This window comes from Engraulis encrasicolus, unplaced genomic scaffold, assembly GCF_034702125.1.
Source record: "Engraulis encrasicolus isolate BLACKSEA-1 unplaced genomic scaffold, IST_EnEncr_1.0 scaffold_73_np1212, whole genome shotgun sequence".
NCBI classification, from domain to species: domain Eukaryota; kingdom Metazoa; phylum Chordata; class Actinopteri; order Clupeiformes; family Engraulidae; genus Engraulis; species Engraulis encrasicolus.
Genome location: NW_026946071.1, coordinates 266,931 through 291,930, shown reverse-complemented (window position 1 = coordinate 291,930; position 25,000 = coordinate 266,931). Strand labels below are relative to the sequence as shown.

Here is a 25,000-nt window from a genome sequence, read left to right as displayed (position 1 = left end):
AAAGTGATTGTTGTGTATTGACGCAGGTTAATTTTGTCCCATTGTTCGTTCCGTCCACTCCCCGCTCCTTTCACCCTGTGTATAGCCTATATTGGGTATGCTCATTCCGGGGTTACAATACAAAGAGTGAACACGACTTCATGCCTCAAGTCCCGTGTCATATAAATGAAGTGCGGCTCGGGTCCGTGTATCATCCGATCATTCAACTATTCCATTCAATCTGGCAAACGGAAAAACAAAAAAATGATGCAATATTTCCTTTTTCCCTTTTTTTGTATAAGCTAAAAATTGGGGATTGATTTTTGTTTTCGTTTTTCAACCCAAAACAGAACAACTCATAAAAGGGGAAACCAAAACGAAATTTTAACAGTAATTTTCGTTTATTGGTTTTCTTTATTCTTCACGCTACATTAGCCTTCCCATGGTCTAATGGAGGCTTGAATGAGGAAATGTCCAACTTCAACGCCTCCACTACACCGGCAGCGTGGAAACTTGTTTTCTCCATGGAGGCGTCTGCGAAGGGCCATTCCACAAGTGCAAGTCGAGGAAGGGAGTTTGGATAATGGAGTGTATTACTAGGCTACCCCCTGTCTCTCACGGCGCATCTGTCCGTGACTTTGGTCACAAACGCGAGATGCAAGGTGGCCATGGTGCCATTTGGGGCAAATGTCTGGGTTGACAAGACAGCACATGTAACTCAGCCGACTCGCTTGGTAGAGTAGGTTAGTGGCCACAGTGAGGGATAGTAGCCTATCATCTTTATGGAAAGACACTTCAAAGAGTCCCTGGGGACGCGCGGGGGAACACGCGAAGAAAAGTGCACTTTCTGACTCGTGTCTTTTAAGCCATTGATGTGCGCAGCTATTCTGGACTTTACGGTCCCATTCACTTCAATTCATTTTTTTGGCGTTTTACATATTTCGGACCGTGCGGACGCCGCTGTACTCGTGCGAGGAAAACAACAATTGTCTCGGGTGCTAAACATGGTCATGGAACGGCTTGCTTAACCAGAATGGTGTGTGTTGTGTCATTTCGAAGATAATTAAAGAAAATCATATTACAATGGGATTTCTCATAGGCATGGTTTTGCATATCTCTTATCTCTTTTCATATTGACTGAGCTATCACCGTTACAAGTTTACAAGGTGCACAGCGCACATATGTATGCATACAAAAAGGAAGAATACATTTCACAGTGTAATTCTGCAAATAATTCACTTCAAAGTTAAGTGTTATTACATAGGCACCATGGTCATCAATATGTGTGTAAGAACAAGTGAAAAAACAAATCGGTCAGTTTGTCAAAGAGGAGATGGTAGATATGCGCACCATAGTACAAAGTATGCATCACACCATGCTTCTGAATGATATTATGAAGGAAAAATACTGACGGCACATAGCCTACGTCTCTTTCCTCAATAATGCACATGCCACATATCACTCAAGCAACATTATCTTCATTAGCTAATGTGGCCACAGGGGGGCGATATTGTAGGGCACGCTGAGACATTCGGATTCAATTTAACTCACTATTAGGCTATATAACAAAGGTTGCATTATAGGCTAGGCTACTACATATAGTCATTAATTGGCAAACAATTCATGTTGTTTCTATTGTAATGGGATTGCTACATTCAAGACGTTTCCAACGTCTTCCTTCTCCTCTGTCTTTTCCATGTTTGTAGGTTAAGAATTAACAAACAAAATCTTAACATTGTACTGCATGTTTTAGATGGGCCCATGTACAAAGTACTTCAAGTCTGTCTGTAGGGCACATCAAGGGTCTGTGAGAAAAGGGTGCTTGCGCTGCTGACAATGTGTAAATGCTTCCATTACATCCTATAGACCTACATATGATGGCTACAAGAATTTCTGCAATGTGTTGTGTTGTTTTGAAGAAAATTGAATAAAATCTTGTTATAGTGGGATGTCATTTGCATGATTGGACAGGTTTCATATCTGTTCACTGCGTCATCACCATTTCATCTTACAATGTGCAGAATGATCAGAACTTTTTATCTGTAATTCTGAAAATAAGTAACTGTGAAGTTAACAGATCATACCACATATGTAATAAGTAGTGCAAATTGAGAATGATTAATTTCTCAAAGCAGACACTGTGGATGATATGTAGCATAATACACAGTATGTGTCGCTATATGCTCCTGAAAGATATGCTGAAGACATACTGAAGGCACAAATATTTATTTTCCCAATAAGCCTTATAATGTAGGCCTATATCAGGAGTGAGGTTACATACACGTGAGTAAAAGTTGAATGCTGAGTGGCCTTGAACCCACAACTTATGGTATGGACAGCATGACTTCATCCACTAAGCTACCACAGTTTCATAAGAAATGTTAAGACCAGAAAGATATGTCGTCGTTGTGCATTTTAACACAATAAATCATATAAAATATATTTTCCCTGCACCATTACCTCATTGTCTGAAGTATGATGAAGAAATAATTGTAGGCCTATATGATTTTTTTAGTGCTGTGATAATGTGCACAACAACAAGTTTTCTGGTCAAACAAATTTTACTGAAACTGTGGTAGCTTAGTGGATGGAGTCATGCCTACCATTCCACAGGTTGTTCAAGGCCCATCAAAGGACAATTTTCACACTCGTGTATGTTACCTCACTTCTGATAGGCCATGATTAGTCTAATTAGTATTATGTATTATGGTGCATATCTACCGTCTCCTCTTTGACAAACTGACCGATTTGTTTTTTCACTTGTTCTTACACACATATTGATGACCATGGTGCCTATGTAATAACACTTAACTTTGAAGTGAATTATTTGCAGAATTACACTGTGAAATGTATTCTTCCTTTTTGTATGCATACATATGTGCGCTGTGCACTTTGTAAACTTGTAACGGTGATAGCTCAGTCAACATGAAAAGAGATAAGAGACATGCAAAACCATGCCTATGAGAAATCCCATTGTAATAAGATTTTTTTTAATTATCTTCGAAACGACACAACACACACCATTCTGGTTAAGCAAGCCGTTCCATGACCATGTTTAGCACCCGAGACAATTGTTGTTTTCCTCGCACGAGTACAGCGGCGTCCGCACGGTCCGAAATATGTAAAACGCCAAAAAAATGAATTGAAGTGAATGGGACCGTAAAGTCCAGAATAGCTGCGCACATCAATGGCTTAAAAGACACGAGTGCACTTTCTGTCAATATCTGCAGTAGGCATTGTTCCTGCTTGTTTGGGTGTAATAGTAGAACTGCACCCTTTTCTACTACCACTACCACAGCAGAAGTCAACAAAAAAGAGGAAGACACGTAGGAACTATGACCTTGTATGTGACTATTCAATTCACTTAACTTTCTTAAAACAATGTTCTAAGTTCGGGTGGCAACTGAGAGCCAAGACAAGGCGCGAGCACTGGAGAACTGCCGTGTGCTTAACCCGATTTTTACTCTTGAAGACTAGCCTAACCTTGTAAGCATGCAATCTGTAACCTGTGGGCGCGTGTGAGGAGAGAGAGAGAGAGAGAGAGAGAGAGAGAGAGAGAGAGAGAGAGAGAGAGAGAGAGAGAGATATGAAGGAAAGCACAGGTAGAAGAGCGCAAAGTGTTGACGTGAAGGCTTAGTGCCATCACGCCCATCCAATCGCTGCATGAAATGCCTCACGAAAAACAATCTGAAGGATTTGTAATGAACCTTTTGAAAGCTTCAGTTAGGCTGGTTTGCAAACGTCGGTGGAAATTCGTATGCATCGGAGGCATGACGCGCCGGCAACGCGAAGTTGAGTTTGAAACAATATTGTCCAAATTTTAGTAGCAGGGCAGGGCGATGTGCAGGTGAATAAGCTCAAAAAGAATTTCAGTAGCACAAGTAACATGACAAGGATCAATGGTACACATGCATGTTTGCAAATGAAATGTGAATAAAACGTTTGGTGATGTGGCAGTTGCGACGAGCATGTAGGGGAAATAAGTTGATACATCTCAGCGGGCGTCACTCCTATGGGCTCTGTGTGCGTCTTGATTGTCTTTACCTCCTCAAAGGGGAGGCGCACAGTCAGTGGATTTGAAAACCCCTGATCTAGTGGAAGGAGCCCATTGGATAGTCACAATTATTAATGAGTTGCAGAGCATCAGCGAAGCGCGAGGTCACAATCCAAAAGGAGAGGACAGGAGGTTAGATAGTGAGATGGAGGCCCTGCCGTGGCCAACCGGTAGGGCACTCGCCTGCCATGCGGCTGACCCGGGTTCGATTCCCGGCCCGGGTCCTTTGCCGACCCCTCCCCGTCTCTCTCCCAATTCGCCTCCTGTCCACCTCTCACACTGTACTATCAAATAAAGTCGAAAAAGACTAAAAATGAATAAAGATCATGTTAGCGGTACTTCCGGTAATATATCCTGATCCCCCCTTAGTATTTCCTATTTCATCGGCCTGTTATAGTAACGGGGCTGTCCACGCCTGACAGGCTCCGACTTCAAGTTAATAATAATGATTACCTCTTAAGTGAAGTTGCCTTTAGTTTCTCAAGTCTTCATGGGACACTACATGTAAATATAATCCTGAGCTATTGAGTAAATAATGAGAATAAATTCTCTGACTAAGGCACTCCAAATTAAAATGTCTTTATTGATATGACAGGTCCTACATGGACATATTAATAAAGACCTGTCATATCAATAAAGACATTTTAATTTGGAGTGCCTTAGTCAGAGAATTTATTCTCATTTTTTGGTCCTGGAAGTACTATACCTTGGACTAAAGAGCACCCAAACCCAAGAAGCCAACAAACTATCTGGATAAGAGCACGCCATACTCCACAAACTATTGAGTAAATACTACACTACCTATAAGAACCAAAATCCCATCGTCTCCTCATCACTCCTCTACCTGGCATTCTGACCGATGCGCCATCTTGAATAACTCCTGACACCTAAACGAACCAGCCACCCTACCCTACCCAGTACTACCTATGCAATTTGTCATAGGAAAAGTTGATGGTTGCCCATGGCCATTTATTGGGCATTGCAAATGTGTCATTCGCCATATTTGTAGACCCTAGCCAATCATGTAAGTTGTGTTTATTTAAACAAACTTGTTTGTCAAGTGGTCATACCTGCAAACTCGTCACCTTTTGGTGACAGTCACCTTTTTCCCAGCCAATTAGGTCATTCATCATGTAGAACCGGAGTGTTTTTTTTTTTTGAAGAACACTAGAAGATTGGAAAAAACGTTGCAGGACTAAGTGCCTTGTTTAAGCCAAGGAGGGTGGAAGGGATTAGTAAGGGTGGAGATTGTTTGAACGTGCAACCTGCTACCCTGTGATCTGCAGTCCAACTCCCTACCCATTGCACCACAGCTGCCCCAAACACATCATTATGCAACATCCATATCCAAACAACTTGTCTGGAAATAATCTCTGAGATATTTACAGGGTATTGGTTATAGTCCACACAGCAGTGTGGAGTTAGGTGCCTTGCTCAAGGGCATGTTAGCCATGGATAGAGGAAGGGATTTAACCTGCAACCCTGTGATCTACAGTCCAACTCCCTTACCATTACACCACGGCTGCCCGTGCTTGACTGTTCCTTCTCTTTCTCTCTCTCTCGCTCGCTGTTTAGTTGTTGAAGTTGACTAACTCTGCAAGGTCGAGAGTCTATTGTTGAAGTTGCGTAAAAACCCTCCTCCTGTTGGATGTGTCCACACTTTCCTTTCTGTCATCTCAGCAGTAAAATCTATTATGCAAGGCTCGCATTTCTGACATGTATTGTATAATTTACCATTTTCTTACAATACGTTTTGCAGTTAAAAATGTCTATTTCTGGAAATTCAAAATGACGGACATGGAGAAGATCCACCTTTTTCATGTAGTTTTCACAGTAATAATGAATATTTAGAAATTTCTAGCAAGTATTAATGGAAAATGTTACATTAGTGAAAGGGCAGCATGAATTCTGGAAATAAACTGCTAAAATATTACACAGTGCACCTTTACGTCATATTTCAGGGGACATAGAGAAGGTAAAGGTGGCTGCCTTCAATATAGGCCTAAAGCGCAGGAGGAAATCCTGGTTTGTGTTCATAGCATCGTCCTTGGAGGACTTTTACGACCCTTGGAGGACATGGACGCCATTGGAATGATATTTTCCTCCACCCCTGATTTAATCCCTTAATGTCTCATCCCATAAAGGCACCTGTCTATCCGTCTGTATGTCTGTCTGTCTGTCTGTCTGTCTGTCTGTCTGTCTGTCTGTCTGTCTGTCTGTCCACACTCTCATACCTCTCTTATTGTCTAGGATGGAGGAGTCTGTGTGTAAGGGGAGACCACCCTCTCCTGCGAAGAGTGACCGGTCCATGGATAAACCCATTTATTTTAAAGAAGGAGACTCTTCACCTCAACAGTAAGATCAGCACTATACTATTCACCTCTCTCTCTCTCTCTCTCTCTCTCTCTCTCTCTCTCTCTCTCTCTCTCTCTCTCTCTCTCTCTCTCTCTCTCGCTATCTCTATCTCTCTCTATTTCTATCTCTCTATCTCTCTCTCTCTCTGTCTCTCTCCTCCCTCCCTCACTTTCTTTCTCTCTCTCACACACACACCCTTTCGAAAATGGACCATGGTTTATTATGGTATTACTATGACTATCATGGTTCTACCATGGTATGTCATGTTTACTCTGTCAAAGTACTCTGAACCTACCATAATTGTTGCCTGATTTTCATAGACTTCAGATCACTACCGCGATTCTGGTATGACCAGGACTATAACGATTAGCATTTCCATACAGGAAGAACTTTGTTTCCATGGCCTGTTTAACCCGCCTCCCTCGGCTTGCTACTGGTTGAGGGATGTGCCAAAGTTTAAAGGGACACTGTGTGAGATTTTTAGTTGTTTATTTCCAGAATGCATGCTCCCCATTCACTAATGTCACCTTTTTCATGAATACTTACCACCACCATCAAATTCTAAGTATTCATTATGACTGGAAAAATTGCACTTTTCATACATGAAAAGGGGGATCTTCTCCATGGTTCGCCATTTTGAAATTCCCAAAATAGCCATTTTTACCTGCAAAAATGACTCTACTTGTACCATACTAGAGAATATTTGTTTATTATATATTGTATATTAGTAATATTGAATATTAGTAAACGTTAATGTAAATGTAAGAGCCAGTTAATGGGGAATTCATGTAGAGTAATAATTTAGGTTAAAAATGTTTAAAAATGATAATTTAATTTTAAGCAATTCATGGTGATTATATTTTCTAGAATGCATATATAAGTTAGTATAAAAAGATAGATAAAAGTGTACTTTTATTGTGAAATGTCATTTTGGCTTCCACTACGTAATGCGTAATAATATTAATGCCCGTATGCACTTTGTAGGTCAGATTGCAGCTGGATACGGTGGAAGCAACACAGTTTTTTGACCGATCTGTACCGAGCCTTTTAATTTCATGTAACTGTATTTTTGAGTTATTTTACTAAACATCTTAAAAGAAAACTTGGTCTCAGTCGAGTGATTCAAATACTGGTTGTTAGACAAGCTGCAAAGGTGGGACAACGAAGTTTGGAGACACGATGTGCCACTACATTTAGTCAAAAAACTCGCTAATGGAGCCTCGTTGCCTGGATTGCATGGACAACGCGGCTGAAGGGAAAAGAAGCTTGCGTCTCGCCGAGGGAAAAAGAAACTGAAACGGGTAACTCTTTGAATGATTCGCCTGGAAAAGGTAACAAAACACCTTCTGTATCTTTGAATATTGTGAAGAAAAGACGTCGTATGCACGAGTGAAGAAGCTCCGACGAAAAGTAGCCTAAAGTTTTAAACCTGTCGGTAAAATTCCAATGGAAGCAGTTTAACTGTCCGAGACGACACGTGTGCTTATCAGTAACGGATTTGGCCAATGTGGAGCTTTTGTGAATTCTGAACAGTTCGTTTGCACCCAGTTAATGAAGAAAGGCAACTTTGAAGTAAGTGCTTTAAACTTTGTGCCTGCTTACTGCACATTAACTCCGCGATAATTAAGATGGCTGACGGCGATACTGACACGCGTGGCGAGGATACATTGGAACAGGGAAGGGAGCGCAAGCTAACTGAGAAGGGAAAGGAGGAGAGATTACAGCGGTTCATAGGATTGAGAAGACGAACGTTAGCCACGCTAACCAGCCAAATTAAAGAGATAGAGACATTAAAGTGTGATGCTCAAAATGTGGAAATTGTTCATCTTAAAACGGAGAGAGATTTTGCACAGTCTCTAAACGAGTTTAATAAGCTCAATTATGAAGTTTCTAGTCTGCTGTCTGAAGAGGAAAAAATTCAGGACCAAAATTATTGGTATGAACCGAAAATGGATCAGATAACAGGCTTCATGAAAGAAACTAAAAGATGGCTGGCAGAAGTGCATGATTCCACAGATGAGGAAAAATTGCTCTTAGATGTTCCTACTGAACAACTGATAAGTGTAGAAGATACTATTTTGCCCAGTGACAGCATTTCACAGATAGGGGCCAGGAATGTTGCAAAAGCACACTCCCAAGTAAGTAACACCTCCAACACCTCACGTGTGTCTTCCACACGTGCCCGTCAGGTAGCAGAGCATGCCGCTCTACAGAAACGCGCAGAAGCGCTGAAGAAAAAACAGGAGCTTGAATTCCAAGAAATTAGAATTAAAGCAGAAAAAGAAGAATTAGAACTGGAGACAGCATTAGCTGAAAGTCAAGCAAAAATACAAGTGCTTAAAGAGTATGAGACACTGGAAGATGGCAGAGGGAGTCGCGTGTCAGTGCACAAATCAATAAGTGGGAGCATAAAGAAGGAAAAAGTTAGCATGTTGCTACCACAACGCGCTACAATGAATGTTCCAACTCCAAGACCAGCGCAGCGCACTCGACTACCACAACAGCCACAGCCAGTCTCAAACCAAGGACCTAGAACACAAACAGGGAATGACATTGTGTCAGTCATGCAGAAGCAGAACGCAATTACTGAATTGCTAGTAAAGCAACAGCAGCTTTCACAGCTACCCACAAAAGACATTTCTGTGTTCAAAGGTGATGCACTGCAGTTCAAGTCCTTCATGAGGGCATTTGAACATACCATAGAGCATAAAACAGAGAACGACCAGGATAAGTTATACTTCTTGGAACAATTTACAGATGGTGAGCCCCAAGAGCTCGTTCGCAGTTGCGCTCACATGGCACCAAGCAAGGGCTACAAAGAAGCTAAGCGCCTTCTGCGTAAGCATTATGGAGATGAGCTTCGGATCGCCAGTGCCTACATGGAGAAGGCTCTGAAATGGCCACAAGTGAAGGCAGATGATGGAAAAGCGTTAAACGCTTATGCAATGTTCCTGATAGGATGTCGTAACTCAATGGAGGATATTGAATTCTTAGAAGAGATGGATAATCCTACCAATCTGCGTGCATTGATATCCAAGCTGCCCTACAAAATGAAAGAACGTTGGCGAACGGAAGCTTTCGACCTCAAAGAACGACGTGGTCGCAGGGCCAGATTTACTGATTTGGTGAACTTCATAGACCGCCAAGCTAAGATAGCAGTCGATCCTCTCTTTGGTGATATATCGGATAGCCGCTCACCCGCAGCTACAAAGACGAACCAAAAAATAAAGCAGCCTGTGAAGAGGGAGTTTCGTGGAAGCAGTTTTGCAACCAATGTTGTACCTGAAGGCAAAGAGCCTCAAGAAAAGACTGTCAAGGTCAAGCCTGCTAGCAGTGGAAAAGCGGTGAACGCCTTTGATAAACCCTGTCTGTTTTGTCAGCAGTCACACGCTCTTGCTGCCTGCGGTAAGATCAAAGGCCAGCCTCATCAAGAACGAGTGGAATTCCTGAAAACGAAGGGTCTATGTTTTGGATGCTTAATCCCTGGCCATCTCAGTAAATCCTGTAAGAGAAAACTAGAGTGCAAAGAATGTGGATTCAAGCACCCTGACATTCTGCACAAAGAGAAGGATGACAGTTCCGCCTCACCAAGAAAGAATGATGGCGCTACTGCTGAAGAGGTGCTAGCCGCTGAGGTTCCCATCACCAAGGAGTCTTGCGCCCTCACAGGGGCCGGAGAAGCTGAATGTGTGCTGTGGATAGTTCCGGTGAAAGTCAAGTCGAAGAATAGCGACCAGTATGTGGAAACGTACGCCTTTCTCGACCCGGGAAGCACGGCAACATTCTGCACGGAAGACCTTCAAAGGAAATTGAACGTGAAAGGGAAACCAACCAGAATACGTCTCAGCACCATGGGTCAAGATGCACCAGAAAACCAGAAGCTCATGGACAGTCAGGTTCTAACAGAGCTTAGAGTGTGTGGGCTGGAGGACAGTATGTACGTCGAGTTGCCCAAGGTGTTTACTCACAGCAGCATACCTGTTCATGCCGGAAACATACCCAAGCAGTCGGATATCCAACAGTGGCCTTACCTGAGTGAAGTGCGCTTGCCAGAGCTAGAAGCGGATGCAGGCCTGCTTATTGGAGCGAACTGTGCAGGAGCAATGGAGCCCTGGCGCATCATTAACGGCCAAGATGGAGGTCCGTACGCCCTCAAGACGACCATCGGCTGGGTGTTGAGTGGACCTGTAAGGAGAAATGAAACTGAGAATGAACCATCTCATGCATTCATGAACAGAATCTCATTGTTGGAGATAGAGAACCTGTTGATCTAACAGTACAATGCTGACTTCCCGGAACGCAATTATGATGACAAGGAAGAGCTGTCTCAGGAGGACAAGCAATTCTTGCGATCTGTGGAAAGGACAACAGTCTTTGAGAATGGGCATTACTGTGTCGGATTGCCACTCCGAAATGAAAAGCTCCAGATGCCCAATAATCGTTGTGTGGCAGAGCAACGCATTGCGTCGTTGGAAAAGAAGCTCAAGAAGAATCCTGAGTTCTTCGAAGACTACAAGAACTTCATGGAAGCAATCATTACCAAGGGCTACGCGGTACGGGTTCCAACGCACCAACTGACCCGTGAGGACAACAGGGTGTTCTACATACCGCACCATGGGGTTTACCACCCAAAGAAAAAGAAGCTTCGGGTGGTATTTGATTGCACATCCTCCTACCAAGAACGGTGTCTGAATAGTGAGTTGCTCCAAGGGCCCGACCTTACCAACACCTTGGTCGGTGTCCTCCTCAGATTCCGCGAGGAGCCTGTAGCAGTGATGGCAGACATTGAGTCAATGTTCTACCAAGTTAATGTGCCAGAACATGATGCAGACTTACTCCGCTTTCTTTGGTGGCCCAACGGCAGATTGGACGAGCCCATGGAGGAATTCCGAATGGCAGTGCACCTTTTTGGAGCCACTTCTTCTCCAAGTGTGGCCTCATACGCACTGAGAAGAACTGCCGAGGATCACAGAGACACTGCATCTCCAGACGCGGTTCAGACAGTCCTGCGCCATTTCTACGTGGATGACTGCCTGAAAAGTGTAGCCACAGAAGATGAGGCAGTGAAACTGGTCAAGGATCTTCAAGCTTTGTGCAGCAGCGGAGGGTTCACCTTAACAAAGTGGATGAGCAACAGCAGAAAGGTGCTATCGTCAATCCCTGCAGAGCACAGAGCCACTGAGGTCAGAGACCTGGACCTACGACACGACGCTCTACCAGTGGAAAGAACACTCGGTGTGCAGTGGGACACAGAATCCGATACTTTCATGTACAAAATAGAGCTGCAAGACAAGCCAGTGACCAGAAGAGGACTCTTGTCAATCGTAAACTCCATCTACGATCCTCTCGGCTTTCTGGCTCCGGTTATCTTGCCTGCTAAGCTTTTGTTGAAAGATCTCTGCAAGGAACAACTTGGCTGGGATGAAAACATTGATGGAAAGCATGCAGAAGAGTGGAGCAGATGGCTCGAAGATGTCTCTTACCTCTCCAACTTCCATGTGAGTAGATGTTTGAAACCCACCAACTTCGGATGCACTACCTCAGCGCAGTTGCATCATTTTTCGGATGCCTCAGAGTACGCCTACGGCACTGTGTCTTACTTACTGCTGGAGAATGAGCATGGAGAAAAACATTGTGCTTTCCTTATGGGAAAATCAAGAGTCTCCCCGCTGAAGAAAGTCACAATCCCTAGGCTTGAGTTGACCGCAGCGGTTGTCGCAGTGAAGGTCGACAAGATGTTGCATGAAGAACTGCAAATTCCACTGCAACAATCTGTTTTCTGGACAGACAGCACTACGGTGCTCAGATACATCGACAGTGACACGGCACGTTTCAAAACGTTTGTTGCTAATAGAGTTTCGATGATCCGAGAAGCAACCAAACCTTCACAATGGATGTATGTCAGAACGAATGAAAATTCTGCAGATCAAGCCAGCAGAGGCCTGAAGGCGAAGAGCTTGGTCGAAGGAGGAATGTGGATAAGTGGACCAGACTTTCTGCTGAATGAAAAGAATTGGCCAGAACAACCTGTGCGAAAGAAGGAAAGCCTAGAAGATGACCCGGAGGTAAAGACCACAGTCGCTGTTCACACGGTCACAGTTGAAGAAAGTATGGCACCAATGAACCAGCTACTTACCTATCATTCTGATTGGAACAAGTTGAAACGATCAGTGGCTTGGATTGTAAGGGTAAAGGAAGCTCTGAGGGAGCGTAAAGAAGAACGCAAGGAGGCGTTAAGAACAATCAGCCAAACTGAAAACGACCCTGAAAAACAAAGAAAAAAGTTAGAACAACACATGAAAAGGTTTAAACCTGAAAAGACATTACTTACCTTGGATGACCTGGACGCTGCTGAAGCAGAAATAATAAAGTTCAGTCAAAGACAGCACTTTGAGGAAGAAATCGAAGTCCTGAGGAATGGAAGCCAGCTCAGTCATAAAGGTGTGCTGTATAAGCTTGACCCGATTCTTCAAGATGACACCTTGAGAGTAGGTGGAAGACTTAACAAGTCTGCTATGCCAGAAAGTGCCAAGCACCCAGTGATTCTTTCTAAGCACAGCAGAGTTGCCACTCTTATCTTGAGGGACATACATCAAAGAACAGGCCACTGCGGACGCAACTATGTGTTGGCTCAAATAAGGCAGAGATATTGGATTCCACAAGCCAATTCTGCAATCAGGAAGATCATCCGTAAATGCACGGTGTGCCGGCGGAGGACTGGCAAGGTTGGTGAGCAAAAGATGGCAAGCTTGCCGGAAGATCGCCTCCTCCCAGACCAACCTCCTTTCACGAACACCGGCGTTGATTTCTTTGGCCCGTTTGAGGTTAAACGGGGCCGGGGTACCGTCAAGAGATACAGGGTAATGTTCACGTGCCTCACTCTCCGAGCCGTACACATCGAAGTTGCCGACAGCCTCGACACGGACTCCTGCATAAACGCCATTCGTCGTTTCATATGCAGGAGAGGCCAAGTTACCACCATGAGGTCCGACAATGGCACAAACTTTGTTGCGGCTGAACGAAAGTTAAAGGAAGCCATCCAACAGTTGGATAATGAAAGTATTGAGAGAGACCTGCAACCAAAGGGGATAAAGTGGATATTCAACAGCCCAGCTGCCTCCCACCAGGGTGGGGTTTGGGAAAGGCAAATTCGCACCGCGCGAAGAATCCTCAATTCCCTACTGAAAGATCAGGCAGTGAACGACGACTGTCTCCATACAGTAATGTGTGAAGTCGAGAGTATAATGAATGGCAGGCCACTCACAAGTGTTTCAGATGATGTCAATGACATAGAGCCTTTAACTCCGAACCATTTGCTGCTTCTGAAGGCTCAACCAATTCTGCCTCCAGGCGTCTTCAGCAAAGATGACACCTACACCCGAAGAAGATGGAAGCAAGTCCAATATCTCGCAGACTTATTCTGGGCCCGTTGGACACGCGAGTATCTTCCACTTCTTCAGGAGCGACAGAAATGGCTGAAGCCTAGAAGAAACTTCATGGCAGGCGATGTAGTGCTGTTGGTGGACAGTTCCTCCCCTCGCAACTCCTGGGTCATGGGGAAAGTAGTGGAGACACTTCCAGACTCGAGTGGAGCAGTGAGAAGAGTGAAAGTGAAGACCAAGACCAGCACGCTGGAGCGTCCTGTGAACAAGCTATGTCTGCTTCAGGAAGCTACGCCTGAGGATTAATGAAGGACAAAAGTTGATATTGTGGACATTCTTTGTTTAAGTATTTTGGCTCTAAATGTTTTTAGTTGATAATTGCTTAGTTTTCCAGCCTAACCAATTGGGGCCGGGTAATGTAAGAGCCAGTTAATGGGGAATTCATGTAGAGTAATAATTTAGGATAAAAATGTTTAAAAATGATAATTTAATTTTAAGCAATTCATGGTGATTATATTTTCTAGAATGCATATATAAGTTAGTATAAAAAGATAGATAAAAGTGTACTTTTATTGTGAAATGTCATTTTGGCTTCCACTACGTAATGCGTAATAATATTAATGCCCGTATGCACTTTGTAGGTCAGATTGCAGCTGGATACGGTGGAAGCAACACAGTTTTTTGACCGATCTGTACCGAGCCTTTTAATTTCATGTAACTGTATTTTTGAGTTATTTTACTAAACATCTTAAAAGAAAACTTGGTCTCAGTCGAGTGATTCAAATACTGGTTGTTAGACAAGCTGCAAAGGTGGGACAACGAAGTTTGGAGACACGATGTGCCACTACAGTAAATATCAAATTCGGCGATAGCCAACCCAGTTTCAATGAGCAGCATAGTTACAGTATCTTTTTTGACCATTTCCTGCACAGTGTCCCTTTAAACCAAACATTTCTTAGCCCAATAGAACGTCTCTGCTTAAACCACGTCATTGCCTTGAACTTGCCTCTACCCAAGACGGTTGGAAATGCTCAGTTGATTGGTTCCAGACAAAGTGGGTGTTGTTCCCGCTGTATCGGGATTGAGCAAGCTCCTGGCCCTACTGTGTGTAGCTGAGCCGAAGGCGTTGGGTCACCAGTAGGGAGGAGCCCTGCGGTAACACTTTACTTTATGGATCGCTAATAAGGTGGTAATTTCATGTTAATTTCATAGTTATTTCATAGTTATTTCAGGGTAATAACTGTTTGTTTTTAGTAACAACAGCAAAATAACCATACAGTTTCCAGTGCATTGTGGTGACACCCTGATGACTCGCAGCATGGTGACACTTATTTCACACACACACACACACACACACACACACACACACACACACACACACACACACACACACACACACACACACACACACACACACACACACAAACTGCACTGGAAACGGTATGGTTATTTTGCTGTTGTTACTAAAAACAAACAGTTATTATCCTGAAATAACTATGAAATAACTATGAAATTAACACGAAATTACCACCTTATTAGCGATCCGTAAAGTAAAGTGTTACCAGCCCTGCTACCATAAATGTACTATGGCTTACTATGGTATTACTGTGATTTTTATGTAGTATGTCATGATTACTCTACCCTTGTGAAAATCGACCATGGTTGTAATGCAAGTAACCATGGTTTTACTACCACATTTCATGGTGATTAGTACTATCAACCAACCACAGCTCTAGTACAGTAGCTGTCATAGTGGTAGCCCTTACACAGATTATAGCTAATCATGGTTTTCAGTGTTACCATGACAACCATGGTTTGTGACTATGGTTTAACTTATGGTTTAACCCTAGTATACTCTTTGCCATAAAACATGGTTCCACCCCCAAACCATTTTTTTTTTTTTTAAACCATGGTCGCCCACCCCAAAAACCCTTTTTTAATCCCATGGTTTTAAACCCATGGTTTAAAAAACATGGTTGGGGGAAGGGGTGCATGATTAAACCATAGTCTTTGTTACCCAAGAAAACACAAAACCCCTGAATAACTAAATATGAGTAGTCGTGTTGTAATGGATAGGGAGTCGGACTCTAGATCACAGGATTGCAGGTTCGAATCCTGCCCTCACCATTCCGTAGACCTCCATCCATGGCTGAAGTGCCCTTGAGCAAGTCACCTAACATTGATCCAGGGACTGTAACCAATAGCCTGTAAGTCGTCTTGGATTTTTTTAAAAAAGCGTCAGCTCACTGTAATGTAATGAATAAATATTAAAGGTGGGGTTGCAGGTATGACATCACGTTGAGGGTACTCGCCCAGAATTCCAAGGTTCTATATAGACTCCTATGAGCCTGCGGAACCCCCAACGTGATGTCATAATAGTACATTTTCTTAAAATGGGTAACCTGCAACCCCACCTTTAACCATGGTTAGTTGTCATAGTAAAACCATGGTTAATTTTTGCATAGTTAATAGGGCTGTAACTCATTTTATATTTGCCAACATTATAATCTTTATGAATAAAAACTATGATAGTTCAAAGGTAGAATAGGTAACAAGAGGCTACAAATAATTTTTAAAAGTCTCTATATAATAATGATGATGCTTGGAAGCACTATGACTTCATATCATGTGATTGTTTTCTGGGCTGATGGGTATCAAAACGTTAAAAGGGTGTATCACGATACTGCCTCTTTGTATCACGATATAGTATCGTAACTCTGTGTATCACGATTTCTCGGTTCGATACAATATCGTTACAGCCCTAATAGTTAACCCTCCTGTTATCCTTGGGGTCTATTTGACCCCATTCAATGTTTAACGTCTGAAAAATACATGAAGTACATAATTATTTCGCTTCATCTTTGATGACTTTCCTAAATATATGGGGTCATTGTGAAAAAAGCGAATTTTCTACAAAAATGCTTTCCCTAAGTGCTGTACACATTTTGGTTACATCTGTGCTCCTTGGGGGGAATTTGACCCCAAACTATTTGAAGTGTACTAAACATTAATGGATCATCCATATTTTGCTAAAACATGTTCCAATCCGTCTAGTAGATTATGTATAATACATGACCAGTTATTTAGAACAGAATATTTCGCTTTATTTAGGGCTCTGATAACTAACAATATGTATGATGTGGACGAGGGCCAAAACTAATTCAAGGCAACTTTTGGGCAGTTGTTGCACATTTTTGCCCAGTCATGTATTAGTTTTTTTGTGTGTGGGCCCCAACAGAGCAACAGTAAATATCTGAGGCATAAACTGGGGCAAAAGTTATTGCTTCTACTGATTTTGTAGACATTTAAGTGGCTGGGCTCAAAATGACCCCAAGGATTACAGATGTAACATTAATCTGAGGATAACAGGAGGGTTAAACAATGGTAAATCCATAGTTGACCCGTGGTTAAAGCCATAGTTAAAGCATGGGCAAATTATAGTCAAACCATGGTTGAATCATAGTTAGTCAATGGTTCAACCATAGTCACAAACCGTGCTCGAAAAAACGTAACAACTATGCGTAACTTAAAAACCATGGTTCAGTTCTCCTAGTAAAACCATGGTCAATTTTCATAACACACTCAGACATCCCCCTAACATTTTTGTGGATCAATAAGTCTTTCTTTAAGGGGTGTCAAACTCAAATTGGCAAAGGGCCAAATCATAATCTTGAGTGAAGTCACGGGCCGAACTCACAGAAAATGTATTGTAAAAAAATGAACTAAAATTGTGCTTGAAGACACACACTTTCCCATCATATACAGGCTGCTCATTCACAATGTATTCTTTTTCATGAATAGACTACTTACCACCACAATCAATTATAAAGTATTAAAGAGCTACTTAATGTTAATGTATTTCAGACCATCTAGTTCAGGGGTGTCAAACCCAAATTGGCAAAGGGCCGAATCATAATCTGGAGTGAAGTCGCGGGTCGAACTCACGGAAAATGTATTTTAAAAAAGAAATGTAAAAATTTGCATGAAGACACACTTTTTCATATACAGTATGGTAGTTCAAATGTGCCTGCACATATTCTGTTGTATATGAGAGTGAGCCGTTTCATTGGCCTGGGCCCACTGATATTGCTGTGACACACCACATGTCATGTTCAAGTGTTATGCTATACATTAATGGTGTATGTGGGCCAATTGTAATACACATTTGAAGTTATCTCTTGGTCCGAATACATTTACTGAGTTTGACATGCCTGATCTAGTTGAACAACATATGTATGAAGTAAAAATTGATTTTAGTACATTTAAAAATGGCCTATGTTAAGACCACCTGGCTCAAGGCAGCCAAAACATAAAAGGGAGACCACACCACAGCGTCCAATCAACATTTGCCTTAATTACATATAAAAAGTCAGTTATGTATAAATTAAAGTGTACTGCATGTGTGCTGTAAGTGTAGGGGTCTGTCGTAAAGGTGGTTGACTTCAATATAGGCCTAACGCGCAGAGGGAAGTCCTGGTTTGTGTTCAAAGTATTGCCCTTGGAGGACTTTTATGGCCCTTAGAGGAATTTGAAGTGGCCCCTCAACTGAAAACTGTTCCCCACCCCGATTTACTCCCTTAATGTCTCATCCCATAAAGGCGTCTGTCTGTCTGTCTGTCTGTCTGTCTGTCTGTCTGTCTGTCTGTCTGTCTGTCTGTCTGTCTGTCTGTCTGTCTGTCTGTCTGTCTGTCTGTCTGTCTGTCTGTCTGTCTGTCTGTCTGTCTGTCTGTCTGCCTGTCTGTCTATCTGTGTGTCTGTCCACACTTTCATCCCTCTCTTATTGTTTAGGATGGAGGAGTCTGTGTCTAAGAGGAGACCACCCTCTCCTGCACCCACCTGTGTGTCTATGAAGAGTGATGACTCCATTGGTAACTTCATTCAATTTAAAGGAGGAGACTCTTCACCTCAACAGTAAGATCAGCACTCTACTATTCACCTCTCTCTCTCTCTCTCTCTCTCTCTCTCTCTCTCTCTCTCTCTCTCTCTCTCTCTCTCTCTCTCTCTCTCTCTCTCTCTCTCTCTCTCTATATATATATATATATATATATATATATATATATATATATACACGTGCACAGATAGACACGAGGTGTTGCTTGGGCAACACCAAGTTGCCTTTAATGGACAAAAGTGCCCTTTTGAAAGTTCGTTTTTTATTTTTAATTATTTAATTCCTTAAATGTAGGGTTAACGCTGTAGTCGATGTTTTAGACATAATTGTTAAATAAAATAGCGTGATAATAATGCCCCAAAATGCCTCATGCCCCCTCCAACAGCACACATCTCTCCCTTTGTCAATGTGAGCGTGCTTGAACTGACAGATTCGGAAGCGCGTTGCACAGGCAGCAGTGTGGCGGGCAGCCCCGCACACTGTTCTCCCCTCCAGCCAGGTAACAGTCAATAGCCTATTTATGATGTTGAAAGTTGCTTGTGACTTTGGAAGTGATCTAAAGAGAGCCCTGACTTTTATAATAGTCCACGGGCCAGGTGAGATGTCGGTACCACTCAGAGGGGCAAAGGTTGCTTATATTTTTTGAAAAGATACATGTCTGAAGTTAACATTTTTGTATGATAACCCTTCTGGAAGTCCAGCCAAGTTAGGGTTATCAGCCGTTAAAGTAACACCCCCCCATCAAAAATAAAGGTTTTTAAGATGGGTGCCTGTCTTTCTACTGGCCCTTGTTTAAGACATATAGGGATGGTTAATTTTGGTATGTGTGGTATCGTTGCGAAGGGGAGACTCTGAGCTTTCATCTGACACCTTTCGAGAACATTTTGGTTAAGTATAGCCCTCCCTGCAGCTCTTCAAACATTTACTCAGACACATTTTTTTCCATTTTCGCCGATATCATCTCTTGTCTTTTCATACTGTGGCATCAGGGAGCATCAGAGAGACCTATTTTAAACTCTAAAATACTGTCTTGAGTATCAGGAATCTGACAATGTATCCTTAAACTATGTTATCCCATGTTTAGGGGGTGATTTTCAGTCTTGTATGAGGCATGGTATTTTTTTCAAAACACAGTTTTGCCATTTTCTTATAAAGTTCAGGAAGCAATACCTCTAGATGCATTCTGCAGTTGGTTGTCATAGCTTGTTATATACCATATGAAAGCTTGGAGTGGGTAGTACATTCAGATATTATCATATATTTGGTGTACCTGTTTGCAGAGCAATGGTAACTAGGCAAATAATTTTCCATAACCAATATCAATGATATACTGTAGTTTTTTCCTCAGTGATTCCATTGTGTTATATGGTGTCTGAATCCTGACTACTTGTCCTAAAATCAATGTTGTTATGCGCCTAGAGGTTATATACCAGAAATATATGTGATAATGTCCCCTTTGATATTAGTCTTGCAACTGAAATCATAGCAATTGTGTGAAAAACACAATATAAACTCATTACTTAACTTCTCCCTTTTTAGTGGTCATGTGAAAGTGAAAGTGAAGTGAAAGCCCAACTAGTTAACTCCTACACTGTCAAGTTCTGGTATGTTTTTTGGATTTGGTTCCCTCAGTTATGCTTGAACTTGAAAACAGCCCAGTCGTGCAAGGAACAACTCAGACAAGATGATTCCCCTTTTGTTGTTTTTTATTGAGTTTCTTTAGTTGATTTGATGATGAAGGGGTCAATCTGTCAGTTAGCTTGAAAACCAGTTGCGTTTGACTGGTGAACTGAGGGATTCTTTTTAGTTATTTTTCAGTAGGTTTCTTTCATTTGTTTCTTCAAGCTTTTGCTTCTAACAAAGATTTGCTTCTTTCTCCTTAGCAGCATGGGTTGAACTGCTTTTAAAGATGGCCGCCTCACAGGAAGTGGGTCTGACAGGAAATCAGTTGTAGTGCTGCCTGCTGATGGTCTGCCCCCTGTAGGTCCGGCTGAATACTGGCTGTTTGGATTGTTGTTGTGAATTTTGGATCCTTGAATGGTTTGGATGTTTTGGTTTTCCGATAGTTGACGAAACACCTCCCACTTGACTTCTCGGTTCTGGAACCCAGAGAGGTCACAAGAGTTGCTGATGGTCATTGTTTTTTTTTTTTTTTTTTGTCAGATTTCAGGATGGGGACGGGTCTGATGTCAGTTTCTGCATCTTTGTCTACATCCAGACTGTGGGCAGTGGTGTGTTGGACTGATGCAGCCAGTTTGAACTTCATCTATTCTGGCGGAAGCCCCTCCCACTTTGGCCCACTTCTGGCTGGGGTTTTTGCCAGTAATCCTTTCCAAATCTTTGCAGCTGTCCACGCCCAGGCAATGACTTTGGTCACCTTCGTGAGGCTGTTGAATTTTCTGGTATTAGACAGTTTTTTCACTGCGGGACCAGTTGGTGATCTTCGGAATTGAGTCTTTGGCTCATTTCGATCTATGGTGTCTTGGGGAGCATTGTAGTTTCTTTTGCCTGTGAACTTCACTGGGCTGCTTGCACCATTAGATGGCGCTTTGTGTCTGACTGCCTTGAGCTGTGCTCTGGTCAGTGCTGCTGACAAGAGCTTTGTCCTGACTAGAATGGCACCTTTCTGTTTGACAGGAGTGCTAAGTCCTATTGGGTCAGACAAGGTAGCCATTTGGCTCAGGAGCTGCTTTCTGGTCAGTGGTTTGGGTTTGAGAGTTTTCTCTCTCACCTCTTCCAGGAGACTTTGACCCGCTCTATTCTTTTCCCTCCTCTTTGAGTTGGCTAAGATCCTTGGGTGCAGTTTGTCATTTTCGACACTGTAGCTGACTCCCAGGGCTTTTTCATCCTCTTCTCTCTTTTGATTTGGGAGAGGAAGCACTTTGTTTGATGCTGCTGCTGCTGGCGCTGGCGCATGCAAGTCCCTCCCACTTTGACCTGACTGGATCCAGAGCTTCGGGATTTCTTCTCCTCCTCTGGTTTTCTTGTCCAGTCTTTCCAGGTTTTTGTGTGAGGTGAGCACAACATCAACACAAGAGTCTTCTTCGTGTTCTCTTTTTGATTCATGGAACCTGGGTAGGCTGGTTGGTTTTATCTTGAGGATTAGCTGTTGGGCTGGCTGTGGTGCTGACTGGGCCTGAAGAGCTGTTCCTCGCCTTTCCTCCTCAGCCGTTCTTTGCACGGTCAGGAACTCAGCTTTTTTTGCTTCGAGGTTGTTCTTCAGCCTTCGTAAGCCTTTTATTCTGCCATCCAATTCAGCTTTTTCCTCTCTGGGAATCCACTCCTCCCACTCTTTGAATACAGTCATTGTAGCTACGACAAGTTGCTTCACAGTTTCAACCTGGTGCTCGTATTCATCTTGGTTGATGAGGGACACAGGTATTGCACAAGCTTCTTCACAGGATGACTCTGCCTCCTCGATGGCGAAGGTCAGCTCCCCCTCAGCATACCTTGACCAGAGACTGGACTGCACATGGTGCCTGGCTTCTTCCAGTCTGTTCATGCAGTCCTCCATGGTCTTTAAAAGGTCCGCTTGCTCCTTGGGGTCCAGCGTCTCCTCACCTTCCTCTCCGTCAGCCTCTGCTAGTAAACCAAGCTCGTACTCGTCGTTTGCGTTGTTCCCTGCAGAGTGAGCAGAGCTCCCTGTATTGTGTTTGAATCTCTGACTTCATCAGGTGTACAATTTCTCTTGAGAGGTAGTTGTCCTGCTCTCTGAATGCTGTCTTTGCAGAAGTTCTCTCCATCTTCAGCTGCTTGATCGATCTTCCTGTGGTTTCTTCTGCCATACTTGCAGTTGTTCTTTGCGTAGACAATGTTGACTGCAGGCCGTTTATCCTTTGTCTCCTTTGCCACGGTGGTTTTCAACTGTCAAGTTCTGGTGGGTTTTGTCTGATATCCCTCAGTTCTACTCGAACTTGAAAAGAGCCCGGTAGTGCAAGGAACAACTCGGACAAGATGATTCCCCTTTTTGTTTTTTATTGAGTTCTTTCGTTGACTTTTGTTGTTGGAGGGGTTCAAGTCGTAGATAGGTTGAAAACCAGTTGCGTGTGACTGGTGAACTGAGGGATTCTTTAGTTCTCTTTTCTAGAAAGTGTTGTTTGTTTCCTCAGGCACAACAAACTTTTGATCCTTTGTCTTCAGCAGCATGGGTTGAACTGCTTTTAAAGATGGCCGCCTCACAGGAAGTGGGTCTGACAGGAAATCAGTTGTAGTGCTGCCTGCTGATGGTCTGCCCCCTGTAGGTCCGGCTGAATACTGGTTGTTTGGATTGTTGTTGTGAATTTTGGATGCTTGAATAGTTTGGTTGTCCTGGTTTTCTGACAGTTGACGAAACATACACCCATTCACATTGTGACACAGCACTCCACAGCACACTACACACTGTGCACACGTCACACAACAAAATTGCATTTATGCCTCACCCGTGCAAGGGGGCAGGCCCTAATGGCATCCGAAAGGGAGCAGTGCAGCGGGACGGTACCATAATGGGGGTGCCTCAGTCATGGAAGAGGATGGTGGAGAGCACTGTTAATTAATCCCCCCACTAACCTGGCGGGTCCTGAGTGCAGTTGCACACTTGGAGGAGGAGAGAAGTGATGCACACTCTCAAGTTAAATAAACAAGATTTTAAGGAAATTGTGTGTGTGTGTGTGTGTGTGTGTGTGTGTGTGTGTGTGTGTGTGTGTGTGTGTGTGTGTGTGTGTGTGTGTGTGTGTGTGTGTGTGTGTGTGTGTGTGTGTGTGTGCATGCACGTGTGTGTGTGTGTGTGTATGTGTGTGTGGGTGCGCACACGTGCGTGCGTGTGTGTGTGTGCATCATGCATGAAATTTGCAGATGACTCCATCATCCTCAGCCTTCTCCAGGGGAACAAAACAGATCATGGTCCCATCTTAGATGATTTTATTGCCTGGGGTGATAGTTCTCACCTCCACCTGAATGTCTCAAAAACCAAAGATATGATCATTGACTTCAGGCGCAAACCCCTCCCTGCTCTGACTACTACCATTAAAGGGCAGGCTGTGGATGTGGTAGATTCCTATAAGTACCTGGGTAGTTTTATTGATAATAAATTAAATTTTAACATTAACACTGAAAATATTTGCAAAAAGAGCCAACAACGTCTGCTTTGTTTACTCAAGCTGGCCAAATTTAATGTTGACAAGACCATGATGACACTCTTTTATAGGTCCTACATTGAGTCGGTTTTATCTTTTTCTATTTGCTGTTGGTTTAATAACCTCAGTGTGAAAGCGAAAAACACCCTTGCCAAAATCGTGAAGGTCAGTGGAAAAATTATAGTTGCCCAGCAAAGCAGCCTCACTGACCTGTATAAAAAAGCCACTTTGAGGAAGGCTGAGTCCATTTTATCTGTTACGGCCCACCCCCTCCACTCTGAATTTCAGCTACTTCCATCTGGCTCACGCTTTAGGTTCCCATCAGTCAAGACCAACAGATTTAGGTTTTCATTTGTCCCTAGTGCCATCTCCCTTTTAAATTCACATCCCCCTGATTGAGTTCTTGACCTGATCCCTGGCGTTGTTTATGGTATTTTATTGTATGATGATGTTCTTATTTTATTTATTCATGATGTGTTTGTATCTTTTTTATAACTATATTTATGGTCATCTTAACCTTCTATTAACCACTGCACTTTATGTCTGTCCTGTGGTATCTGTTGTTGCTGTCTATATGTGCTTATGACTTGCTGCACACCTAATCGCCCCTTCTGGGGACAATAAAGTTGAAAAGTTGAAGTTGAAGTTGATATATGTGTGTGTGTGCGTGCGTGTGCGTGTGTGTGTGTGTGTCATTAGATTTGATTAATTGCCATACATCCCGTATCTCTGTGATTCTAATTGATATCAATTCCTATTTTTAGGCCCAGACAACGACTTGATCAAGTCCAGGAAATGCAGCAGATCCACAAGTCTCATCTGCAGAAGAGGTTTCAGTGTCTGATTGAGGGCAGCATAGAGCAGAGAAACTCCACAGAACTGAATAAGGTCTACACAGATCTCTACATCACAGAGGGGGGGAGGGGAGAGGTCAATGATGAACACGAGGTCAGACAGATAGAGAGAGCATCCTGGAGAGAGGAGAATGCATGTAGACCAATCAAATGCGGTGACATATTTAAACCTGGTTCTGGACAAGACAAACCCATTAGATCAGTGATGACTGAGGGAGTGGCTGGCATCGGAAAAACGGTCTCCGTGCAGAAGTTCATTCTGGACTGGGCTGAAGGGAAAGCCAATCAGGATGTCCACTTCATATTTCCCTTTCTTTTCCGGGAGCTGAATCTGATGAAGGAGAAGAAATTAAGTCTGGTGGGACTTATCC

The 25,000-nt window shown here is 43.0% G+C and overlaps 1 protein-coding gene across 1 annotated transcript in view; it reads left to right on the top strand.

Moving 5' to 3' along the window:
- Nucleotides 1-25,000, top strand: part of LOC134444802 (NACHT, LRR and PYD domains-containing protein 3-like) — a 37,105-nt gene that overhangs the window by 109 nt on the left and 11,996 nt on the right. Inside the window, exons 2-4 of the mRNA XM_063193997.1 lie at nt 6,284-6,388; nt 18,559-18,681; nt 24,540-25,000. The exon at nt 24,540-25,000 is cut by the window's right edge and continues 1,363 nt beyond it. Coding sequence (XP_063050067.1) covers nt 6,285-6,388; nt 18,559-18,681; nt 24,540-25,000 — 688 coding nt within the window. The 5' untranslated portion in view covers nt 6,284. The remainder of the gene's footprint in view (nt 1-6,283; nt 6,389-18,558; nt 18,682-24,539) is intronic.